The 20,856-nt window shown below is 44.3% G+C and overlaps 1 protein-coding gene across 2 annotated transcripts in view; it reads right to left on the bottom strand.

Annotated features, from left to right (window-relative positions):
* The window catches only part of LOC137357122 (deoxycytidine kinase 2-like), a 69,535-nt gene that overhangs the window by 47,120 nt on the left and 1,559 nt on the right, over positions 1-20,856 (bottom strand). The window contains exon 2 of one of the 2 annotated variants that reach the window (XM_068023171.1): positions 4,166-4,281. In XM_068023171.1, the coding sequence (XP_067879272.1) occupies positions 4,166-4,281 (116 nt within the window). Of the gene's footprint in view, positions 1-2,613; positions 2,692-4,165; positions 4,282-20,856 lie in introns of those variants that run through there. The other variant, XM_068023172.1, reaches the window with a different exon arrangement.

Here is a 20,856-nt window from a genome sequence, read left to right as displayed (position 1 = left end):
TTCGCATCACAACACCCAGCTTTCCAGCCGCTCGCTCCCCACTTCCCACCCCCCCCTCCCCCACCTCCAGCCGCTAGCTCTAGGCCGCGCCACTTTCCTCCTTTCAGCCACTTGCTCCTACTCGCCCCTTGCAGTCAGCCTTGCTTCTTGGTGCAGCTCGTGGAGAACGATCAAACGTGAGAGCGAGTGGCTGAAAGGAGGGAAGCGGCGCAGCCTGGAGCTAGCGGCTGGAGGTGGGGGAGGGGGAGTGGGGACCGACTGACCAAACAGAGTGGCACAATCGGCGAGGGAAGTGGTTGAGAGCAGTGAGGTCTGGAGTGAGTGGCTGAGGGAGGGTAAGTGGCTGGTAGGGAGGAAAGGGAGAAAGCGAGTTGCCAAGCATGGAGAGCGGCCAGTGGGGCGGGAGCTAGCAGTTGCGTTTGGGTGAAAATCAGTCCTGGTCAGTCATATTAACGAATTGGGAGCATATTTTATACTCTGCCCGATTTTTTTTTCCATCAATCGGGATGCCAATTCACTATCTTCCAATGGAAATTCAATCATAAAATTTCTTGTGTATTTAATAGGAATACTGGAATATTAAATGGATCGGACGACTACAGTTAGTATCCTAGAACTACATAGCATAAGACTGGGCTTCCATCCAACTTAATGCAAGGTTAGTTTGCTAGAATGATCCAGCATAAGCATTTCCTGTGATAAATTGAGCAGCGCCATCTCTAATCCTGGCAGCTGCCTGAAAGTCGCAGACACTGACGTTCCAGTTGAAGAGCCTGCATCTGCGCATGTGCATGTAATGCACCACCTGGTGGTTGCATTGTCAGCAAACACAGCCTTTCCATAATTATGTTAAAACTGACTGAATTGTGATCACTACCACTGCCACTCCTTCCACCTGCCCATCTTCATTTCCCAAAACGAAGTCTAAAACTATGCCCTCTCTTGTTGGACTTGTTGCATACTGGCCAAAAACGTTCTCCGAAATGCACCTCAAGAATTCTGCTTCCTCAATTCCTTTATTGCTAAAACTGTGCCAGTTAATATTGCAGTAGTTAAAATCCCTACTATTACTGCCCTGTTGTTCTTGCACTTCTGAGATTTGCCTACATATCTGCTCTTCTATCTCCCTCCGACTGTTTGGGGGGGGGGGTCTATAATACACTCCCAGCAGTGCGATTGTCCCTTTTTTGTTCCTTAGCTCAATCTATATGGCCTCATTTGTTGAACCTTCCAACATAACATCCCTCCTCACAGCTATAATAGTTTCCTTGACCAAAATTGCCACTCCCCCTCCTTTCTTATCCCCCTCCCGATGGTGTCTGAAAACCCTGTAACCAGGAACATTGAGCTGCCATTCCTGTCCCTCCTTAAGCCATGTTTCTGTAATAGCTATGATATCATACTGCCATGTGTCAATCTGTGCCCTCAGATCATATGCTTTGTTTGCTATACTCCTTGAGCACTGCCAAACTTTTTTTTAATTTTCTAACCTTTGTTTCCTCTGTCTTCAAGACTCATCCATTAATTTTCTGCCTTCCATTTTCATTTCTGATTTTGTCTACCCTCAGGTCCCCAGCCCCCTGCCAAACTAGTTTAAACCTTCCCCAACAGCACTAGCAAAACATCCCGCAAGGAACTCAGTCCCAGCTCTGTTCAGGTGCACCCCATCTGGCCTGTAGGGTCCCATCTCCCCCAGTGCCAATCCCAATGACCCAGGAATCTAAAGCCCTCCCTCCTGCACCATCTTTCCAGCCACGCATTCATCTGTCTTATCCTTCGATTTCTGTACTCACTTGCGCAAACTCCCCTCATCTTCTTCGAAATAGTGCCGCGGGATCTTTTATGCCCACCTGACTGGGCAGACAGGGCCTTGGTTTAACTCTCACCCGACAGTGCTTTCAACAGGGCAACACCCCCTCAGTACTGTACAGGAGCGCCAGCCGAGATAATGTGAGATGTCCTCAGAAGCAAGCTTGTTGCCACTGTGCCATCAGTGAAACTAAGCGAGATTATGTTTTTGCTTCACTTTTGTTTACCATTTAATAAACAGATTAACAAGAGCAACAAGCGCAGCAGTGGTGTTTTTACTTTTGTAATTTTACTCATGCTCCTTGCTTAATGATTTAAATTGTTTTATTATCCTTTCAGTCAGAACACTCGATAATCATTCATTTATGATGCAATAAATGATCGTATTTTAAAAATGTAATTCTTGCTGGGAATTTTACAGTTAATCATGTTAATGAAAGATCAAGAATTATTGTGGAAAACCTTCCACATACTTCAGTTTGAGCCTCATAACGGTTTGTTTTCAGACAACTTGCATGCATTGTATATTTTCCTCCATTGCAAATGCAGACAGAAATGTAATGCGAATATTAAACTGTTTCACGCCACCAACCTTCTCATTCATATTAGCAATCAGAAGACAATATCTACCCTTTAATGTTTCACTTCTATAAAATTCCTGATTTCTTTCCCCTTGCCAGTCATCTGTTTATATTAATGACCTCAGTTCATAGCAATTTTAAAATGGCTGTGGTATCTGGTCTAATTGGTCTAACAGTACCATGAAAAGAACAGGACTAGATACAAGATAACATATGAACTTACCACAACGAATGTGAATGGGGTCAGCCAATGTTTCAAGTGTTTCTAAGAAATTAATTGGAACTCTTTGCTTGATTCATCACGTGAAGCACTTTGAAATATGTTGAGAAAACAAGGCACGATTTAAATTCAATTATCTATGGTTTAACATATGGGTTACTTGATGTCATCATGGAACGCAAATCACCAGATCCCCGAGAGGTATTAATGTCTCATCTGAAAAATGGTATGCTTGGCAGTGCAACACTTCCTCAGTCCAGCTCTGGAGTGTCAGCCTAGATTTTATGCTCAAGTCTGATGATTGGGATTTGAAAACACAACTTTCTGACTCAGAGTCAAGAGTGCGACCACTGAGCTACATGATAGCAGAAAGCAGGATCTTTTAAAAACATGAACTTTTGGACTTCTTTGTACCTGTGATCAACAATGATGTGAAAATATCATTCAGACCCAGTTAGTAAAAAAGGCCAATCTCACCTAGGTTAGAGATGATTCAGTTCCGAAGAAAGGTCACTGACCCGAAACGTTAACTCTGCTTCTCTTTCCACAGATGCTGCCAGACCTGCTGAGTATCTCCAGCATTACTTGTTTTTATTTTATATTAGAGATGATTCAGTAATGGCACAGCTCCTCAAAAGCACCTACAGCTGCTTGCGACCTCAGAAAACAATGTATACATCCATGTCTTCAGAATGCAAGACTTACTTTGCTCGTCAATAGCAATTTTTTTTCAACTCTTCAATCCTGCCAAGGAAGTCTACGGCACTTACGGTCAGCATCACTTCTGGAGTAAGCCAGGCTAAAATGCCCATTTTAAAGCTGTGATTGAGCTAAAATAAATTAGTCTCAAAAAACGTTATTTTTTACTTCACAGATCTTATTCTGAAGTGCCTAGATAAGAAAAATGCACACAGGAGGTGTGAGACATCTGGGTGGCAAGTGATATCAAATTCAACAGGCAGTTATTTTGGTTTAACAAGCGGAGAACAGTGGGCTTTTTTAAAATGCCTTGATTCCATTTGGATTTCAAGTGCAAGATATTGGATATCCTGTAAACTAGTTATGAAAAAGGTCGTTCTGATCACCTGACATTTGACTCGATGAATCGGTTCAACCAGATCTGACTGTAAATATTGTAAAATAAGGACAAATTTAATTTTATTTTATGATACAGCACTGAAACTGGCCCTTTGGCCCACCGAGTCTATGACGACCACCCATTTATACGAATCCTACATTAACCCCATATTCTCTACCACATCCCGACCACCTACCTACACTAGGAGCAATTTACAACGGCCAATTTATCTATCAACCTGCAAGTCTTTGGCTGTGGGAGGAAACCGGAGCACCCGGCGGAAACCCACGCAGACACAGGGAGAACTTGCAAACTCCGCACAGGCAGTACCCAGAACAGAACCTGGGTCGCTGGAGCTATGAGGCTGCAGTGCTAACCACTGCGCCACTGTGCCTACAAAGATGTCCTGATTGCAGACATACAACTCCATATCCCATTTGGTCATTTTTGATCACATGGTAAGAATTTGTTACCTACCTCATTGCAGCTGGAAGCTGGAATGTTGCACCATTTGGCGATGGGCTCTCGAATAATTTCCCATTGGTTACTGGCCATCTGCTCCAACAGTTGAGCAAATGTGGACTTACCTACGGCTAAATAAAAGCAGAAAAAATTGTTTAGAGTTGCAGATGTATAAATAGTGTCAAGAAGTGTTTAACAGCTTTAATTTTCATTTTGACTACCAGGCTGGATTCTCATACCAGATCTTCCTGGCCATGTTGACAAGAAGTGAGCCAAAATCAAAGGCCACATACCTGAAATATTAATGCTCTTTCTCTCTCCACAGATGCTGCAAGACCTGCTGAGTATTTTCAGCATTTTCTGTTTTTATATTAGCTAAAATCACTTGCTTAATAATTACTTTTGCAGACACTATGTCGCTACCCTTTCCATGAAATGCAGCATCACACCCCTTTCCTATCCTGAGTGGCGTAAAAGAGGGCTGTGTTCTCGCACCTACACTGTTTGGGATTTTCTTCTCCCTGCTGCTCTCACATGCATTCAAGTCTTCAGAAGAAGGAATTTTCCTCTACACAAGATCAGGGCAGGTTGTTCAACCTTGCCCATCTAAGAGCGAAGACCAAAGTATGGAAAGTCCTCATCAGGGAACTCCTCTTGGCTGACGGTGCTGCATTCACATCTCACACTGAACAGTGTCTGCAGAAACTCATCAACAGGATTGCGGCTGCCTGCAATGAATGTGGCCGAACCATCAGCCTCAAGAAAATGAACATCATGGGACAGGACGTCAGAAATGCTCCATCTATCAATATAGGCGACCACGCTCTGGAAGTGGTTCAAGAGTTCACCTACCTCGACTCAACTATCACCAGTAACCTGTCTCTCGATGCAGAAATCAACAAGCGCATGGGAAAGGCTTCCACTGCTATGTCCAGACTGGTCGAGAGAGTGTGGGAAAATGGCGCACTGACACGGAACACAAAAGTCCGAGTGCATCAAGCCTGTGTCCTCAGTACCTTGCTCTATGGCAGCGAGGCCTGGACAACGTATGTCAGCGAAGAGCGACGTCTCAATTCATTCCATCTTCGCTGCCTCCGGAGAATACTTGGCATCAGGTGGCAGGACCGTATCTCCAACACAGAAGTCCTCGAGGTGGCCAACATCCCCAGCTTGTACACACTACTGAGTCAGCGGCGCTTGAGATGGCTTGGCCATGTGAGCCGCATGGAAGATGGCAGGATCCCCAAGGACACATTGTACAGCGAGCTCGTCACTGGTATCAGACCCACCGGCCGTCCATGTCTCTGCTTTAAAGACGTCTGCAAACGTGACATGACGTTCTGTGACATTGATCACAGTCGTGGGAGCCAGTTGCCAGTGATTGCCAGAGCTGGCGGGCAGCCATAAAGGTGGGGCTAAAGTGTGGCGAGTCAAAGAGACTTAGCAGTTGGCAGGAAAAAAGACAGAAGTGCAAGGGGAGAGCCAACTGTGTAACAGCCCCGACAACCAACTTTATCTGCAGCACCTGTGGAAGGGTCTGTCACTGTAGAATTGGCCTTTATAGTCACTCCAGGCATTGCTTCACAAACCACTGACCACCTCCAGGCACTTACCCATCGTCTCTCGAGACAAGGAGGCCAAAGAAGAAGAAGCAGCCAACCTTAGACACTGTAGTTGAAGCTGATCTACCTGCTGGGTTGAATATGTTGATATGTATTGACTGCTATAACTGGAAATACTAACAGCAGCTAACAAATACTGTGAAGTTTTCAAATTATTTACCATCTTTCATTCAACAGAGTCATTGTACAATAAATATTTAGCCTGTATTGGTGTAAAGTGGATTTAGCATCAAGAAGATTCCAACAGAGAAACATAGAAAATAGGAGCAGGAGTAAGCCATTTGGCCCTTCGAGCCTGCTCCGACATTCATTATGATCATGGCTGATCATCCAACTCAGTAACCTGTTCCCACTTCACCCCCCACATCCTTTGATCCCTTTCGCCCCAAGAGCTACATCTAACTCCTTCTGGAAAACATACAATGTTTTGGCCTCAACTGCTTTCTGTGGTAGCAAATTCCACAGGCTCACCACTCTCTGGGTGAAGTAATTTTCTTTTTATTCATTTATGGGATGTGGGCGACGCTGGCCAGGCCAGCATTTATTGCCCATTCCCAATTGCCCTTGAGAAGGTGGTGGTGAGCTGCCTTCTTGAACCGCTGCAGTCCATTTGGGGTAGGTATACCCACAATGCTGTTAGGAAGGGAGTTCCAGGATTTTGACCCAGCGACAGTGAAGGAACGGCAATATAGTTCCAAGTCAGGATGGTGTGTGACTTGGAGGGGAACTTGCAGGTGGTGGTGTTCCAATGTATTTGCTGCCCTTGACCTTCTAGTTGGTCGAGGTCGCGGGTTTGGAAGGTGCTGTCTATGGAGCCTTGGTGCATTGCTGCAGTGCATCTTGTAGATGGTACACACTGCTGCCACTGTGCGTCGGTGGTGCAGGGAGTGAATGTTTGTCGATGGGGTGCCAATCAAGCGGGCTGCTTTGTCCTGGATGGTGTCGAGCTTCTTGAGTGTTGTTGGAGCTGCACCCATCCTGGCAAGTGGAGAGTCCTGACTGAGGTGTCAACCTGGTGAAGCTACAACACAGGACTATCTGCGTGCCAAACTGCGTAAGCAGCATGCAATAGACAGAGCTAAGCGATCCCATAACTAACGGATCAGATCTAAGCTCTACAGTCCTGCCACATCCAGCCGTGAATGGTGGTGGACAATTAAACAACTAACTGGAGGAGGTAGCTCCACAAATATCCCCATCCTGACACTCCTGACTTGTGCCTTGTTGATGGTGGACAGGCTTTGGGGAGTCAGGAGGCGAGTTACTCGCCTCAGGATTCCTAGCCTCTGACCTGTTCTTGTAGCCAGGGTATGTATATAGCTGCTCCAGTTCAGTTTCTGGTCAATGGTAACCCCTGGGATGTTGATAGTGGGGGATTCAGTGATGGTAATGCTGTTGAATGTCATGGGGAGATGGTTAGATTCTCTCTTGTTGGAGATGATCATTGCCTGGCACTTGTGTGGTGCGAATGTTACTTGCCACTTGCCTGGATATTGTCCAGGTCTTGCCGCATTTCTACACGGACTGCTTCAGTATCTGAGGAGTCATGAATGGTGCTGAACATGGTGCAATCAGCGAACATCCCCACTTCTGACTTTATGATTGAAGGAAGGTCATTGATGAAGCAGCTGAAGATGGTTGGGCCTAGGACACTACCCTGAGGAACTCCTGCAGTGATGTCCTGAAGCTCAGATGGTTGACCTCCAACAACCACAACCATCTTCCTTTGCGCTAGGTATGACTCCAGCCAGCAGAGGGTTTTCCCCCTGATTCTCATTGACCTCAGTTGTGCTCGGGCTCCTTGATGCCATACTCGGTCAAATGCTGCCTTGATGTCAAGGGCAGTCACTCTCACCTCACCTCATCAGTTCAGCTCTTTTGTCCATGTTTGAACCAAGGCTGTAATGAGGTCAGGAGCTAAGTGGCCCTGGCGGAACCCAAACTGAGTAGGTTATTGCTAAGCAAGTGCTGCTTGATGGCACTTGTGATGACACCTTCCGTCACTTTACTGATGATTGAGAGTAGGCTGATGGGGCGGTAATTGGCCGGGTTGGACTTGTCCTGCTTTTTTGTGTACAGGACATACCTGGGCAATTTTCCACATTGCCGGGTAGATGCCAGTGTTGTAGCAATAGTAGAACAGCTTGGCTAGGGGCGCATCAAGTTCTGGAGCACAGGTCTTTAGTACTATTGCCGGAATATTGTCAGGGCCCAGAGCTTTTGCAGTATCCAGTGCCTTCAGTCGTTTCTGGATATCACGTGGAGTGAATCGAATTGGCTGAAGTCTGGCATCTGTGATGCTGGGGACTTCAGGAGGAGGCAGAGATGGATCATCAACTCAGCACTTCTGGCTGAAGATTGTTGCAAATGCTTCAGCCTCATCTTTCGCACTAATGTGCTGGGCTCCCCCATCATTGAGGATGGGGATATTTGTGCAGCCACCTCCTCCAGTTAGTTGTCTAATTGTCCACCACCATTCACGGCTGGATGTGGCAGGACTGCAGAGCTTAGATCTGATCCGTTGGTCATGGGATCGCTTAGCTCTGTCTATTGCATGCTGCTTACGCAGTTTGGCACGCAGATAGTCCTGTGTTGTAGCTTCACCAGGTTGAAACCTCATTGAGGTATGCCTGGTGCTGCTCCTGGCATGCCTTCCTGCACTCTTCATTATACCAGGGTTGGTCTCCTGGCTTGATGGTAATGGTAGAGTGGGGGATATGCCGGGCCATGAGGTTACAGATTGTGGTTGAGTACAATTCTGCTGCTGCTGATGGCCCACAGCGCCTCATGGATGCCCAGTTTTGCATTGCTAAATCTGTTCGAAATCTATCCCATTTAGCACGGTGGCAGTGCCACACAACACGATGGACGGTATCCTCAATGTGAAGGCGGGACTTCGTCTCCACAAGGACTGTGCGGTGGTCACTCCTACCAATACTGTCATGGACAATCTGTGGCAGGCAGATTGGTGAGGACGGGGTGAAGTCTGTTTTTCCCTCATGTTGGTTCCCCCACCGCCTGCCGCATACCCAGTCCAGCAGCTATGTCCTTTAGGACTCGGCCAGCTCGGTCAGTAGTGGTGCTACCGAGCCACTCTTGGTGATGGACATTGATGTCCCCCACCCAGAGTACATTTTGTGCCCTTGCCACTCTCAGTGCTTCCTCCAAGTGGTGTTCAACATGGAGGAGTACTGAGTCATCAGCCGAGGGAGGGCGGTAGGTGGTAATCAGCAGGAGGTTACCTTGCCCATGTTTGACCGGATGCCATGAGACTTTATGGGGTCCGGAGTCGATGTTGAGGACTCCCAGGGCAACTCCCTCCCTACTGTACACCACTGTGCCATCACCTCTGGAGGGTCTGTTCTGCCGGTGGGACAGGACATACCCGGGGATGGTGATGGCAGTGTCTGGGACATTGTTTGTAAGGTTTGATTCCGTGAGTATGACTATGTTAGGCTGTTGCGTGACTAGTCTGTGGGACAGCTCTCCCAACTTTGGCACAAGCCCCCAGATGTTAGTAAGGAGGACTTTGCAGGGTCTGCAGGGCTGGGTTTGCCGTTGTCGTTTCCAGTGCCTAGGTCAATGCCGGGTGGTCCGTCGGGTTTCATTCCTTTTTATTGACCTCGTAGCGGTTAGGTACAACTGAGTGGCTTGCTTGGCCATTTCAGAGGGCGATTAAGAGTTTACCACGTTGCTGTGGGTCTGGAGTCACATGTCGGCGAAACCAGGTAAGGACAGCAGATTTCCCTCCCTAAAGGACATTAGTGAACCAGATGGGTTTTTACAACAATCGACAGTGGTTTCATGGCCATCATTAGACTAGCTTTTAATTCCAGATTTATTAATTAAATTCAAATTCCACCTTCTGCTGTGGTGGGATTCGAACCCATGTCCCCAGAGAAATATCCTGAGTCTCTGGGTTACGAGTCCAGTGATAATACCACTACGCCACCGTCTCCGTCCTGAAAGGTTTACCCTGTATCCTTAGTCTATGACCCCTGGTTCTGGACTCCCCCACCATCGGGAACATGCCTCCTGCATCTACCCTGTCAAGTCCTGTTAGAATTTTATAGGTTTCTATGAGATCCCCCCTCACTCTTCTGAACTCCAGCGAATATAAACCTAACCGACTCAATCTCTCCTCATATGTCAGTCCCACCATCCCAGGCATCAGTCTGGTAAACCTTCACTACACTCCCTCTGTAGCAAGAACATCCTTCCTCAGATAAGGAGACCAAAACTGCACACAATATTCCAGGTGTGGCCTCACCAAGGCCCTGTATAATTGCAGCAAGACATCCCTGCTCCTGTACTCGAATCCTCTCGCTATGAAGGCCAACATACCATTTTCCTTTTTTACCGCCTGTTGGGCCTGCATGCTTACCTTCAGCGACTGGTGTACGCGAACACCCAGGTGTTGTTGCATACTTCCCTCTCTCAGTTTTTAGCCATTCAGATAATCTGCCTTCCTGTTTTTGCTACCAAAGTGGATAACCTCACATTTATCCACATTATACTGCATCTGCCATGCATTTGCCCTCTCACTCAACTTGTCCAAATCACCCTGAAGCCTCTCTGCATCCTCCTCACAACTCACCCTCCCACCCAATTTTGTGTCATCTGCAAATTTGGAGATATCACATTTAGTTCCAACATCTAAATCATTAATATACATTGTGAATAGCTGGGGTCCTAGCACCGATCCCTGCAGTACCCCACTGGTCACTGCCTGCCATTCGGAAAAAGCCCCGTTTATCCCTACTCTTTGTTTCCTGTCTGCCAACCAAATTTCTATCCATCGCAATACACTACCCCCAATCCCATGCGCTTTAATTTTACACGCTAATCTCTTATGTGGAACTTTGCCGAAAGCCTTCTGAAAGTCCAAATAAACCACATGCACTGGCTGTCCCTCATCAACTATACTAGTTACATCATCGAAGAATTCTCGTAGATTTGTCAAGCATGATATCCCTTTCCTAAATCAATGCTGACCCTGCCCTATTCTACCACTGTTCTCCAAGTGCTCTGCTGTAAAATCCTTGATAATGGGCTCTAGAATTTTCCCCACTACTGACGTCAGGCTGACTGGTCTCTAATTCCCTGTTTTCTCTCTACCTCCCTTTTTAAATAGTGGAGTTACATTAGCTACCCTCCAATCTGTAGGAACTGTTCCAGAGTCTATAGAATCTTGGAAGATGACCACCAATGCATCCACTATTTCGAGGGTCACTTCCTTAAGTACTGTGGGATGTAGATTATCAGGCCCTGGGGATTTATCGGCCTTCAATCACATCAATTTCCCCAACACCATTTCTCTACTAATACTGATTTCCTTCAGTTCCTCCCTAACACTAAACCCTGTGTTCCCAACATTTCTGGTATGATATTTGTGTCCTCCTTTCTGAAGACAGAACCAAAGTATGCATTTAGTTGGTCAGCCATTTCATTGTTCCCCATAATAAATTCCCCTGTTTCTGACTGTAAGGGACCTACATTTGTCTTCACCAATCTTTTTCTCTTCACATACCTTTAGAAACTTATACAGTCAGTTTTTATGTTCCCTGTAAGCTTACTCTCGTACTCTATTTTCCCCTTCTTAATCAATCCCATGGTCCTCCTGTGCTGAATTCTAAACTGCTCCCAATCCTCAGGTCTGTTGTTTTTTCTGGCAAATTTGTATGCCTCTTCCTTGGATATAATACTACCTCCAATTTCCCTCTTAATCCATGGTTTAGCTACCTTTCCCATTTTACTTTTGCGCCAGACAGGAATAACCAATTGTTGCAGTTCATCCATGCGCTCTTTGAATATTTGCCATTGCCTTTCCACCGTCCTCCCTTTAAGTAACGTTTCCCAATCCATCGTAGCCAACTCGCACCTCATACATTTGCAGTTTCCTTTATTATGATTCAGGACCCTAGTCTCAGAATCAACTAAGTCACTCTCCATCTTGATGAAGAATTCTATCATAATATGGTTGCTCATCCTCAAGGGGTCTCGCACAACTAGATTGTTAATTATTCCTCTCTCATTACACAATACCCAGTCTGGGATGGCCTGTTCTCCAGTTGGTTCCTCAACATATTGGTACATAAACACAGCGTAATTACAATTTAAGTTAAATGAATTAAAAGCAATTCAGATTTCAGTTGCAATGAAAGGGCACCTAGAGGAAATAGAATCACACTGCTTCAGCTCTCACTAACGGATGAGCTGTTGCTTTGAAGTTCAGTTGAGAGTCAAAAAGGTTGTCAAGACTGAGAGCAAACTGGTTCAAATGGATAGGGTGGATGAAGTCAGTGGCAAGGGAGTGTCTTTTATGCTTAATGAAAATCACAACTAATATTTGATATATCAAAACAGCTGGATTCTTCTCGCAAAACAGCCTTTGTTTTAAGTTCTACCTTTGAGAAGCATCTGTGAGACACAGCTATTTTTTCTCAAACAATAGTCGACTCCAAGACTGTCAAATACTATGCCAGGACTCTTCTAATTAGAATGTCATCAACTTAGGAATCTGGTAAAACACATTACTTATTTCGAGCACGTGGGTATGCTCGGTGACGGTTTATTCAAATGCCTACATCTGTTAGTCATCATCTTTGCACAGCTCTCAAGACTGAAGTTATGCTTTAGAGTTTCTATCAACAGGCAGTTCAGCGCATGTGTGCTTTCAATTATTCACGGAGTGTCACTAACCTGACAGCTGTTTTTCCAATGGTAAGAGAGCAAGGCCGGTAGCCCAATTTCTCAAGTTGTGTGAGAAGAACCTCTTGTAGGAGGCACTCAAAGTATGAGGCAAGTGCACTCAGGAATTTTACTGTCATTGTCATACTGATTTGCAACCAACACCATTCTGCTTCAATCGAAAAGTGGCAGTAAATTGGCAGTAAGTAAATCAGTTCTGATGAAAGGGTCATCGACCTGAAACATTACTCTGTTTCTCTCTCCACAGATGCTGCCAGACCTGCTGTGTATTTCCAGCATTTGTTTTTATTTTATATGAATTAGAAATTTAGAACCTGGGCTGTATGTTTGTATTCCTGCAATATAGTTTCAACAATTCTTAAAATAAATGAATATATTCATGTCATTCTCCATCAATAAAGGAGGTAACTGTAGTTTCTCTGATTTAGTGAATGACATCTGCAAAAAGCAGCGCAGATAGACTGTATGCAAGCCCCAGCCCCAATTTATGAGACCAAGAGGGGTGTAAGTGCTGAGAAAGGTATGGTAGCATAGTGGTTATGTGACTGGACTAGTAATCCAGAAAGCTGGACTAATAATCCAGATAACATAAGCTTAAGCCGCACTGCAATGTTTGGGAATTTTTTTTCTTATACTGGTTGGAGTTTAGAAGAATGAGAGGTGATCTTATTGAAACATATAAGATTCTGAGGGGGCTTGACAGGGTAGATACTGAGAGGATGCACAGTTTCAAAATAAGGGGTCTCCCATTTCAGATGGAATTGAGGAGGAATTTCTTCTCTCAGAAAACTGTTAATCTTTGGAATTCTCTACCCCCAACAGCAGTGGAGGCTGGGTCATTGAATATATTCAAGGCTGAATTCGACAGATTTTTGATCTATAACAGAGTCAAGGGTATGGGGCTGGCAGGAAAATGGAGGTGAAGCCACGATCAGATCAACCATGATCTTTTTGAATAGTGGAGCAGGCTCAAGGGGCCGAACAGCCTTCTCCTGCTCCTATTTCTTATGTTTTTATTCATTCTGCATGTTGTTATGTGACTAACATAACAGATTTGTTGCAAACTAACCAGATGGACACCAAAGACAAATCATTAGTTCTGTTATGCACTAAAGTATCACCATTTTGTTAGTTTGATTCTTGATGTGTAATGGATTAGAAACTATAAGCAGTATGATTTGACATAAGGTTAACTTCAGAGGATATGGAACGATGGCAGAAATTGAAATGGGAAACTTCATGCTTCTCATCTGAAATACTAGCCAATTTCATACAGCTCTCTCAAAGACCCAGAGAGAAGAGTTACTGCTACTGTATAGTTAACTCACCTCTTCAGCTGAGAGCCTAGACTATGTGTTGGCGCTCAATTCATACTCAGAGAAACAAAGTAAAATATAATTATATTGTCACTTGATGTGTTCCGAAGTACACTTTCCAGCAGGAGTGACTTGTACTTATGAAATGCATATGATGTCTGATTTTTAGAACAATTTTTATATGGAGCTGAAACAAAAAGTGTGTAGAGAACTGCTGCTCTCAGTCTTCCCTTTTATGTCAATCTATCTTTTCAGAGCACCAGATCAATTTGCAAGTACCTGGTTCCAATCACCAAAAGGTATTCCAACAGAAACAAGCCTTTACACTTATAAATAGATGTATGTATAGATTATATATATATATATATATAATATATATATTTATTTATATTTATAATACATATAAATCTGCAATTAAAAAGCTAGTCTGATGATGATCATTGTCGATTGTTGTAATGTCCCTAATGTCTCTTTAGGGAAGGAAATCTGCTGTCCTTACCTGGTCTGGCCTACATGTGACTACAGACCCACAGCAATGTGGTTGACTCTTAAAATGCCGTCTGAAATGGCCTAGCAAGCCACTCAGTACAAGGGCAATTAGGGATGGGCAATAAATGCTGGCCTAGCCAGTGATGTCCACATCCCACAAACGAATAAAAAAATGTATATTTTATATATATGCGCATGTGTTCTTCATGAACATGATCGGTTTTTCCACTAGGCATGCTCTTCTTGGCACACTCACAATTTGCCTACTCATACTGCTCACATTTCTACCTTTGGTCTCCATACACATACCAGAACAATTTGCAGTCATAATTTTGCCTTGTATTGCACCATATACACAAGTAATGCCAAGAGAGGGATAGAAGGTTACCAATTTGCGAGATTATCTGTCCAAAATCAACCCCTTCTTTCAATTAACAAAATATATATTGTTGATGTATACATATAAATAGAGGAACTGTGGTACAATTTGGGAACCCTAGAGAGGGTTGAGAGTTTTACAAAAAAATTGTTGGGCCATCTCGGGGCAGACACATTGACACTACCTGAAACCTTGAATAAAGACAATCTTCCTACAGACTGATATTTTCTGCCTTTGTTAATTCACCTATCATATTACAAACTTTCTTCTTCAGTCCCGCTCAAATAAAGCCTGGCTCGGGTATAAAATTTAAACCTGACCCGACCACAGCCAACCCGAATCCAACCCAGGCCCGAGTCCTTCAATTTTTTTCATGCCCAACCTGACCTGAAAATATCAAACATGTTATTAGTACAGAAAAAAAAAAAAAATCGGGTTAAAACATAGATTAAAAAGTAAGTACAAAACAAAACCCAACCACAGCCAACCTAAACCTGACCTGACCTGAGCCAGAGTGCTGATCACAGAATATAGACCCGACCCGAAGCCAACACATGTAGTCGGGTTCGGGTCAGGTAGCCAGGCTTTACCCTCCACCCCCACTTTCCCCCATATTGTTTTTCCTAACTACACTGTTGTAAACATTCTGCCCAATGACAGAGCAGCAAAAAAGTGAGATACTATAGCCAATGGAGTTCTTCATTATTTTCACTCTTAAAATTAATAATTTACTTACAAAAATGACAATTACCCATTAATCCTAATTTCACTTTCCAGCTGCTATGTCATTCTCCAACCTCCCAATTTCAATATATCATGAAAATGAAAGCAGACCCTTACTTATGAGATCATCACAATATTAACAACTCCCATTTATATTGCAACTTGAACATAGAAAATATTCTAAAGCACTGCATAGAAGTGTGACTATAAAATAGACACTGAACCATAGATAAAGATATAAAGAGTGATTAAAAGTGTGGTCAGAGAGGTGGGTTTTAAACAGGACCCTAAAGTAGAAGAGTGGGGTGCAGAAGCCGAGGGGCTTTGGGAGAAAATTCCAGAGCGTGGAGTTTATGTGGCTGAAAGCATAGCCGCTAATGGAGGCTGGAAGTTGGGGGCGATGTACAAGAACTCAGAGCTTTAAGCACAGAGTTTGGTGAGAATTAGGCAAATCTACCAGAGTGGCTTGCTAAATAGAGTGACGAGAATTTGGTGAGAGTGGGAATTCACTGGTAGGTAAGGTAAGTCATAAAAAATGTCTTATCAAACTGAAATGTAACCTAGTTTCCTAACTTCAAAAAACTACAATTCAGTGGCAGTTAACAGTCAATCAGCTGTAAGAGGGTCCCTGACTAGCTACTAATTATTGTGGCTGGAAATTGAATGACAAGTTGCAGCCAGAGTGTTTCAGAAGGATATATATTAGAGGGATATCTGCAAAGGCACAGGCTTTACACACAGAGCTTGGTGAGAATTGGTTGAATCTTCTAAACAGAGTGATGACAGGTGAATTTGGTTGGAGAGGGAATTCGGTACAGAGGTTGAAGGAGGTGCTATGTAATTTAAACCAAGGGACAGCAGTAAATAAGTAAATATATAAATAACCAGAGTAACTAATTAGATCTAAGGGGACAAAATTAAAATGAACCAAGTAGAGGAGACCAACAGAAAAGGGGTCCAAATGCATTAAATAAAAATCTGATATAAATAAATAAGAATAAAGGGGATACTAAATTGAGAACACATTATATATAACATAAGAGACACATTACATATGCTAACAACACTGTGAGTGTACCTACACCCCAAGCACTGCACTGGTTCAAGATGGCAACTCACTACCTTCTCTAGGGCAATTAGGAATGGGCAATAAATGCCACGAATGAATAAAAAAAAAATGAGAAAAAGAGACATACACGCACATACATGTATATATATATATATATATATATATAAATAATAGACACAATCAACGTTTAAGAAAAAGATGGAACAAGTTAGACCTGTTGCCTCGAGTTCCTATACCATGTGAAAACTCCAGGAGACTTCATGGATAACCATGTGGGCAGGAAGTACCTCAAGTTGTTCAAATTCACGCTCAGGATTTATGAGCTTGAGGAGCAGGCAAAGTCACTTCAGGGCTATCAGAAGTCTAAGAATTCCCCAGTGAGCATGCTCTAGGAGGTGGTTACCCTGCAGCTTAGAGAATTCAAGCGGATGTAACTGGGTGTCCATCAGGCAGGGTAGGAGCAGCAGGCAGTGCAGGAATCCTCCGGGAGCATGCTGCTCTCAAATCAGTTTTCAGTGAGAGCCACAACACCTTGGGGAGTGCAGCCTAGAGCACATCCACAACACTGGGATATGGAGCAAATGACTGCATAGCAAGAGACAACAAAGTATAGAAATGCAGTGGTCATAGGGGATTCGATACTCAGGAAGGTAGATAGGCATTTCCACAACTGCTGATGTGAGTGTTGCATGGTTGTCCTTTACCCTGGCACCAGAGAGGCAACACTGAATGGGTGCAGAACATTTTGCAGTGGATGGCAAACAGCCAGAAGTTGTGCTTCGTGTTGGAACCAACATAGGTAGGAAAAAGGCTAAGGTTTTACAGAGTTTCAAGAGATAGCAAGGAAGTTATAGAGCAGGACCTCGAAGGTAGTAATCTCTAGATTAATTCCAGTGTCATGTGCTAGTGATTATAGAAGCAGTAAACCAAGACAGGTTAACATGCGGCCAGAGAAATGGTGCAGGAGGGAGAGCTTTGGAACCCTGGGACATTTGGACCAGTTATGGGGCAGGAAAGGACCTGCACTTCACTTGGCTGGAACCAATGTTCTCTTAAAAGAGGTGTGCATTTTGCCTGGAGCAGGTGCTGGAAGTCATTATTAGAGTGAGTTTGACCTGAGAAAGACACAAAAATTACACAATATTGCAGAGAGTGTGTTCCAGGATTTTCTAACACCATACTGGAGGCCTTGATACAGGAGGTGGAGAACAAGAGATGAAATGAAACTTGGAATTGTAGAAAACAGTGAGGAAGATGGTAATAGACTTCAATTGGAATGGGTGAACACATGGCAGATGAAATTCAACGCAGAATTGTATGAAGAATGGTGAGAGAAAATGCATGTTAAATGATATAAATTTAAAGGGGGGGTGCAACAAGAGGGAGATCTGGGTGTATTTGTGCACATACCTTTGAAGGTTGCGGGACAGGTTAACAGAATAGTTTATAAAGCATATGGGATCTGGACTTTATAAAATAGAAGCATATAGAGGACAAAAGTCAGTAAGTTCTGCTAATCCTACATGAAACACTATTTCAGCCCCAGCTGGAGCATTGTGTTCACTTTAGGAAGGATATGAAGGCTTGGGTAAGGGTACAGAAGAGAAGAGATTTACTGGAATGGTTCCAGGGGAGGGATTACAGTTACATGGATAGATTGGAGAATCTGGGCTTATTCTCCTTACAGCAGAGAAGGCTAAGAGGAGATTTGATACAGGTGTTTAAAATCACAAAGGGATTGAGAGTAAATAAAGAGAAACTGTTTCCAATGCTTCTTACTTCTTCTCAGACAGTCCCTCAGGAACGAGGGTGACTTTCTTCCACTTCAAGGTTGTGGGTCCTTAGGTGATTGAATAGTCCAATTATGGATCCACACGCTCTGCCACAGGTGGGGCAGGTGGTGTTTGGTGTGGCGAGTGGATGGGATTCTGAATTTCAGAACCCTACTTCCTCTGTTTGCACTTGGTTGCTGCCTGGGCATGTCAACGTTGTTCAAACTAGCCGGCATCTTCACGGATTCTTTATCTTTGCCGGTCTCGGGCAAGAGATTCCCACGAATTGGTGGAGATGTCACATTTTTTCAGGGATACTTTAAGGACATCCTTGTAGTGTTTCCTCTGCACTCCTAGTAGCCTCTTGCCATGATGGAGCTCGGAGTAGAAAGCTTGCTTGGGAGTCTTGTGTCAGGCATGTGGACGATGTGGTGCGCCCAATGTAACTGACTATGACCAGTGTCTCGATCCTGGGGATGTTGGCCTGAGAGAGGACATCAATATTGGAGCGCCTGTCCACTGAATTTGCAGGATCTTGCGGAGGCACCGCTGGTGATATCTCTCCAGGGCTTTGAGATGTCTGCTGTCCAGTGTCCATGTTTCCGACGCATACAGGAGGGCAGGTAACACTGCAACCCTGTAAACCATAAGCTTGGTGCCAGATTTGAGATCTTTGTCATCTAACACTCTTCCACAGATACCCGAAGGCTGAGCTGGCACACTGGAGGCGATGCTGAGCAGGCTTTCTGTTTCCAATAGCTGAAGAGTCAACAACCAGACGGCACAGATTTAAGGTCCAGAGGCGACATGAAGTAATTTTTTTTATGGTATGGATTTGAAGTGCACTGCCTCAGAGGGTAGTCCAAACAGATTCGACAGTAGCCTTCAAAGGCAATTGGTTAAATATATTTGAAGGAGAAAAAGTTAAAGGAATATGAGAAAGAGCAGGAGAGTGGGATTAACTATATTGCTCTTTGAAATAGCTAGCATAGACTCAATAGACTAAATTGCCTCCTTCTGGACTGTACTATTCTATGATTGATGTCAGCTCCTTTTCCAAACGTTTGGATGAAACAACATGAACTTCGACTGATGAGACTTCTTTCCTTCCCCCTACTGTTGTAAAGTTTCTCGTGAATGATACCGGGCTCAAATGGTTAAATTATGAGAACAAGTTGCACAGGTTGTTTTATATTCCCTTGGCTATATTACAAAAAAACAAACAAGGTTTGGTGGAATAAGAAATAATAGAGTGAAGAAATTTGTGGATTGGGGTGCCAATTTAGATCACCGCAGAGAGGGGTGATGAATGAATGGGACTTGGGTCGAGTCAGGATACAGGTAGCGTAGTTTTGGATGAGTGGCAAGTTCAACCCAACCACATGTGGTTGGTGAACTGAAAATACTCACTGTTCAAGAGCACCCTAACCAGTCAACCAAAGGTTCAGCTTACACTCAAGTTTAGTGTCAGTGTGAAGCAATTTCCTCTTCACATCATACGCTGTGTAAACTGACTGCCAAGGTTTAGGACTCTTCCTTCTGGTGGCCTGTTGGGCCTTGATGCCAAATTCAGGCTGCATTTAGATTCTGACTGTCATGTCAATGCAAAACGAATCCTTTCACAGTAAATTTACATTTTATCCTAAGATGAAACACTGGCTGCGAAATTCGGCTCTGTAGCACTGGTAGTTGCAGTGCTTTGGGAGTCAGTTCGGGAAAAAGTGCGACAGGGTTCACACCCGACTACTTCCGGTACAGCCCGCTCCGATCGCCATGTTTTGTGCGTGCATCAGAAGTATGCGGAGTAGGCAGCTCACGATGTCAGTCAGCGTCTCACGCCAATTTGATGCATGTCCTGCCATTTTTAACCTTGCCAATCCTGTCAAAGCCCTCTCTTAAACATGCAGAGTTGAACAGACCCCCGACCAGCACTATTTAAAGGCATCAGCAGCCAATTTTAAGGTGAAGTGCTTTTGATTTTCTACTTGCTACTGCAGAGTTAGTGCAAGTACTGTGTTGTTGGAGGAGTTGACTGAAGTTCTTTTAGTCAGGAGTGGTTCTGGATCTTTGGAAGCAGTGTGAATTTGAAAGGCCCCTAAATTCACCACCTGCTCCAAGTCATGGGGACTACAATTACAGTTCCTCTGGGACTGCTGCATCACAGGGAGATGGAGTAGAGGCTGTAAAGAGAAGTTGTTCACAGAGGGAGGAGGGTTATCAACAGGACTCTGTACCCACACTGGGTATTTAGAAAACACCTCAACCTGTACCTGAGCCAGGAGCAGTGTCTGAAGCAACTGCACTTCATCAAGGAAGTGATTACAGAACTGTACCACCTCCTCAAAACAGACCTGAGCCTCACAGCAGGGCAAGGACCATGCTTCTAGTGGCCATTGAGGTCACTGTGGCCCTCTATTTGGGGCTGGTGACTTTGCCAACATATTTCACTTCGCCATCTATCACTGTGTCCTGGAGGTCACTGAAGACCTGTACACCAGGAGAGGGCACGTCATTCTTTCTGCTTAGACAGAAGGCAAGGAGGAGCGGGCATGTGGTTCTGCCAGGATAGCGGACTTCGCATAGTCTAGGGAGCTTACGACTGCATACATGTGGCTCTGTGGGCGC

This window comes from Heterodontus francisci, chromosome 47, assembly GCF_036365525.1.
Source record: "Heterodontus francisci isolate sHetFra1 chromosome 47, sHetFra1.hap1, whole genome shotgun sequence".
NCBI classification, from domain to species: Eukaryota; Metazoa; Chordata; class Chondrichthyes; order Heterodontiformes; family Heterodontidae; genus Heterodontus; species Heterodontus francisci.
Note: the sequence above shows the minus strand (reverse complement) of the source record. Positions and strands in the feature narration are given on the sequence as shown.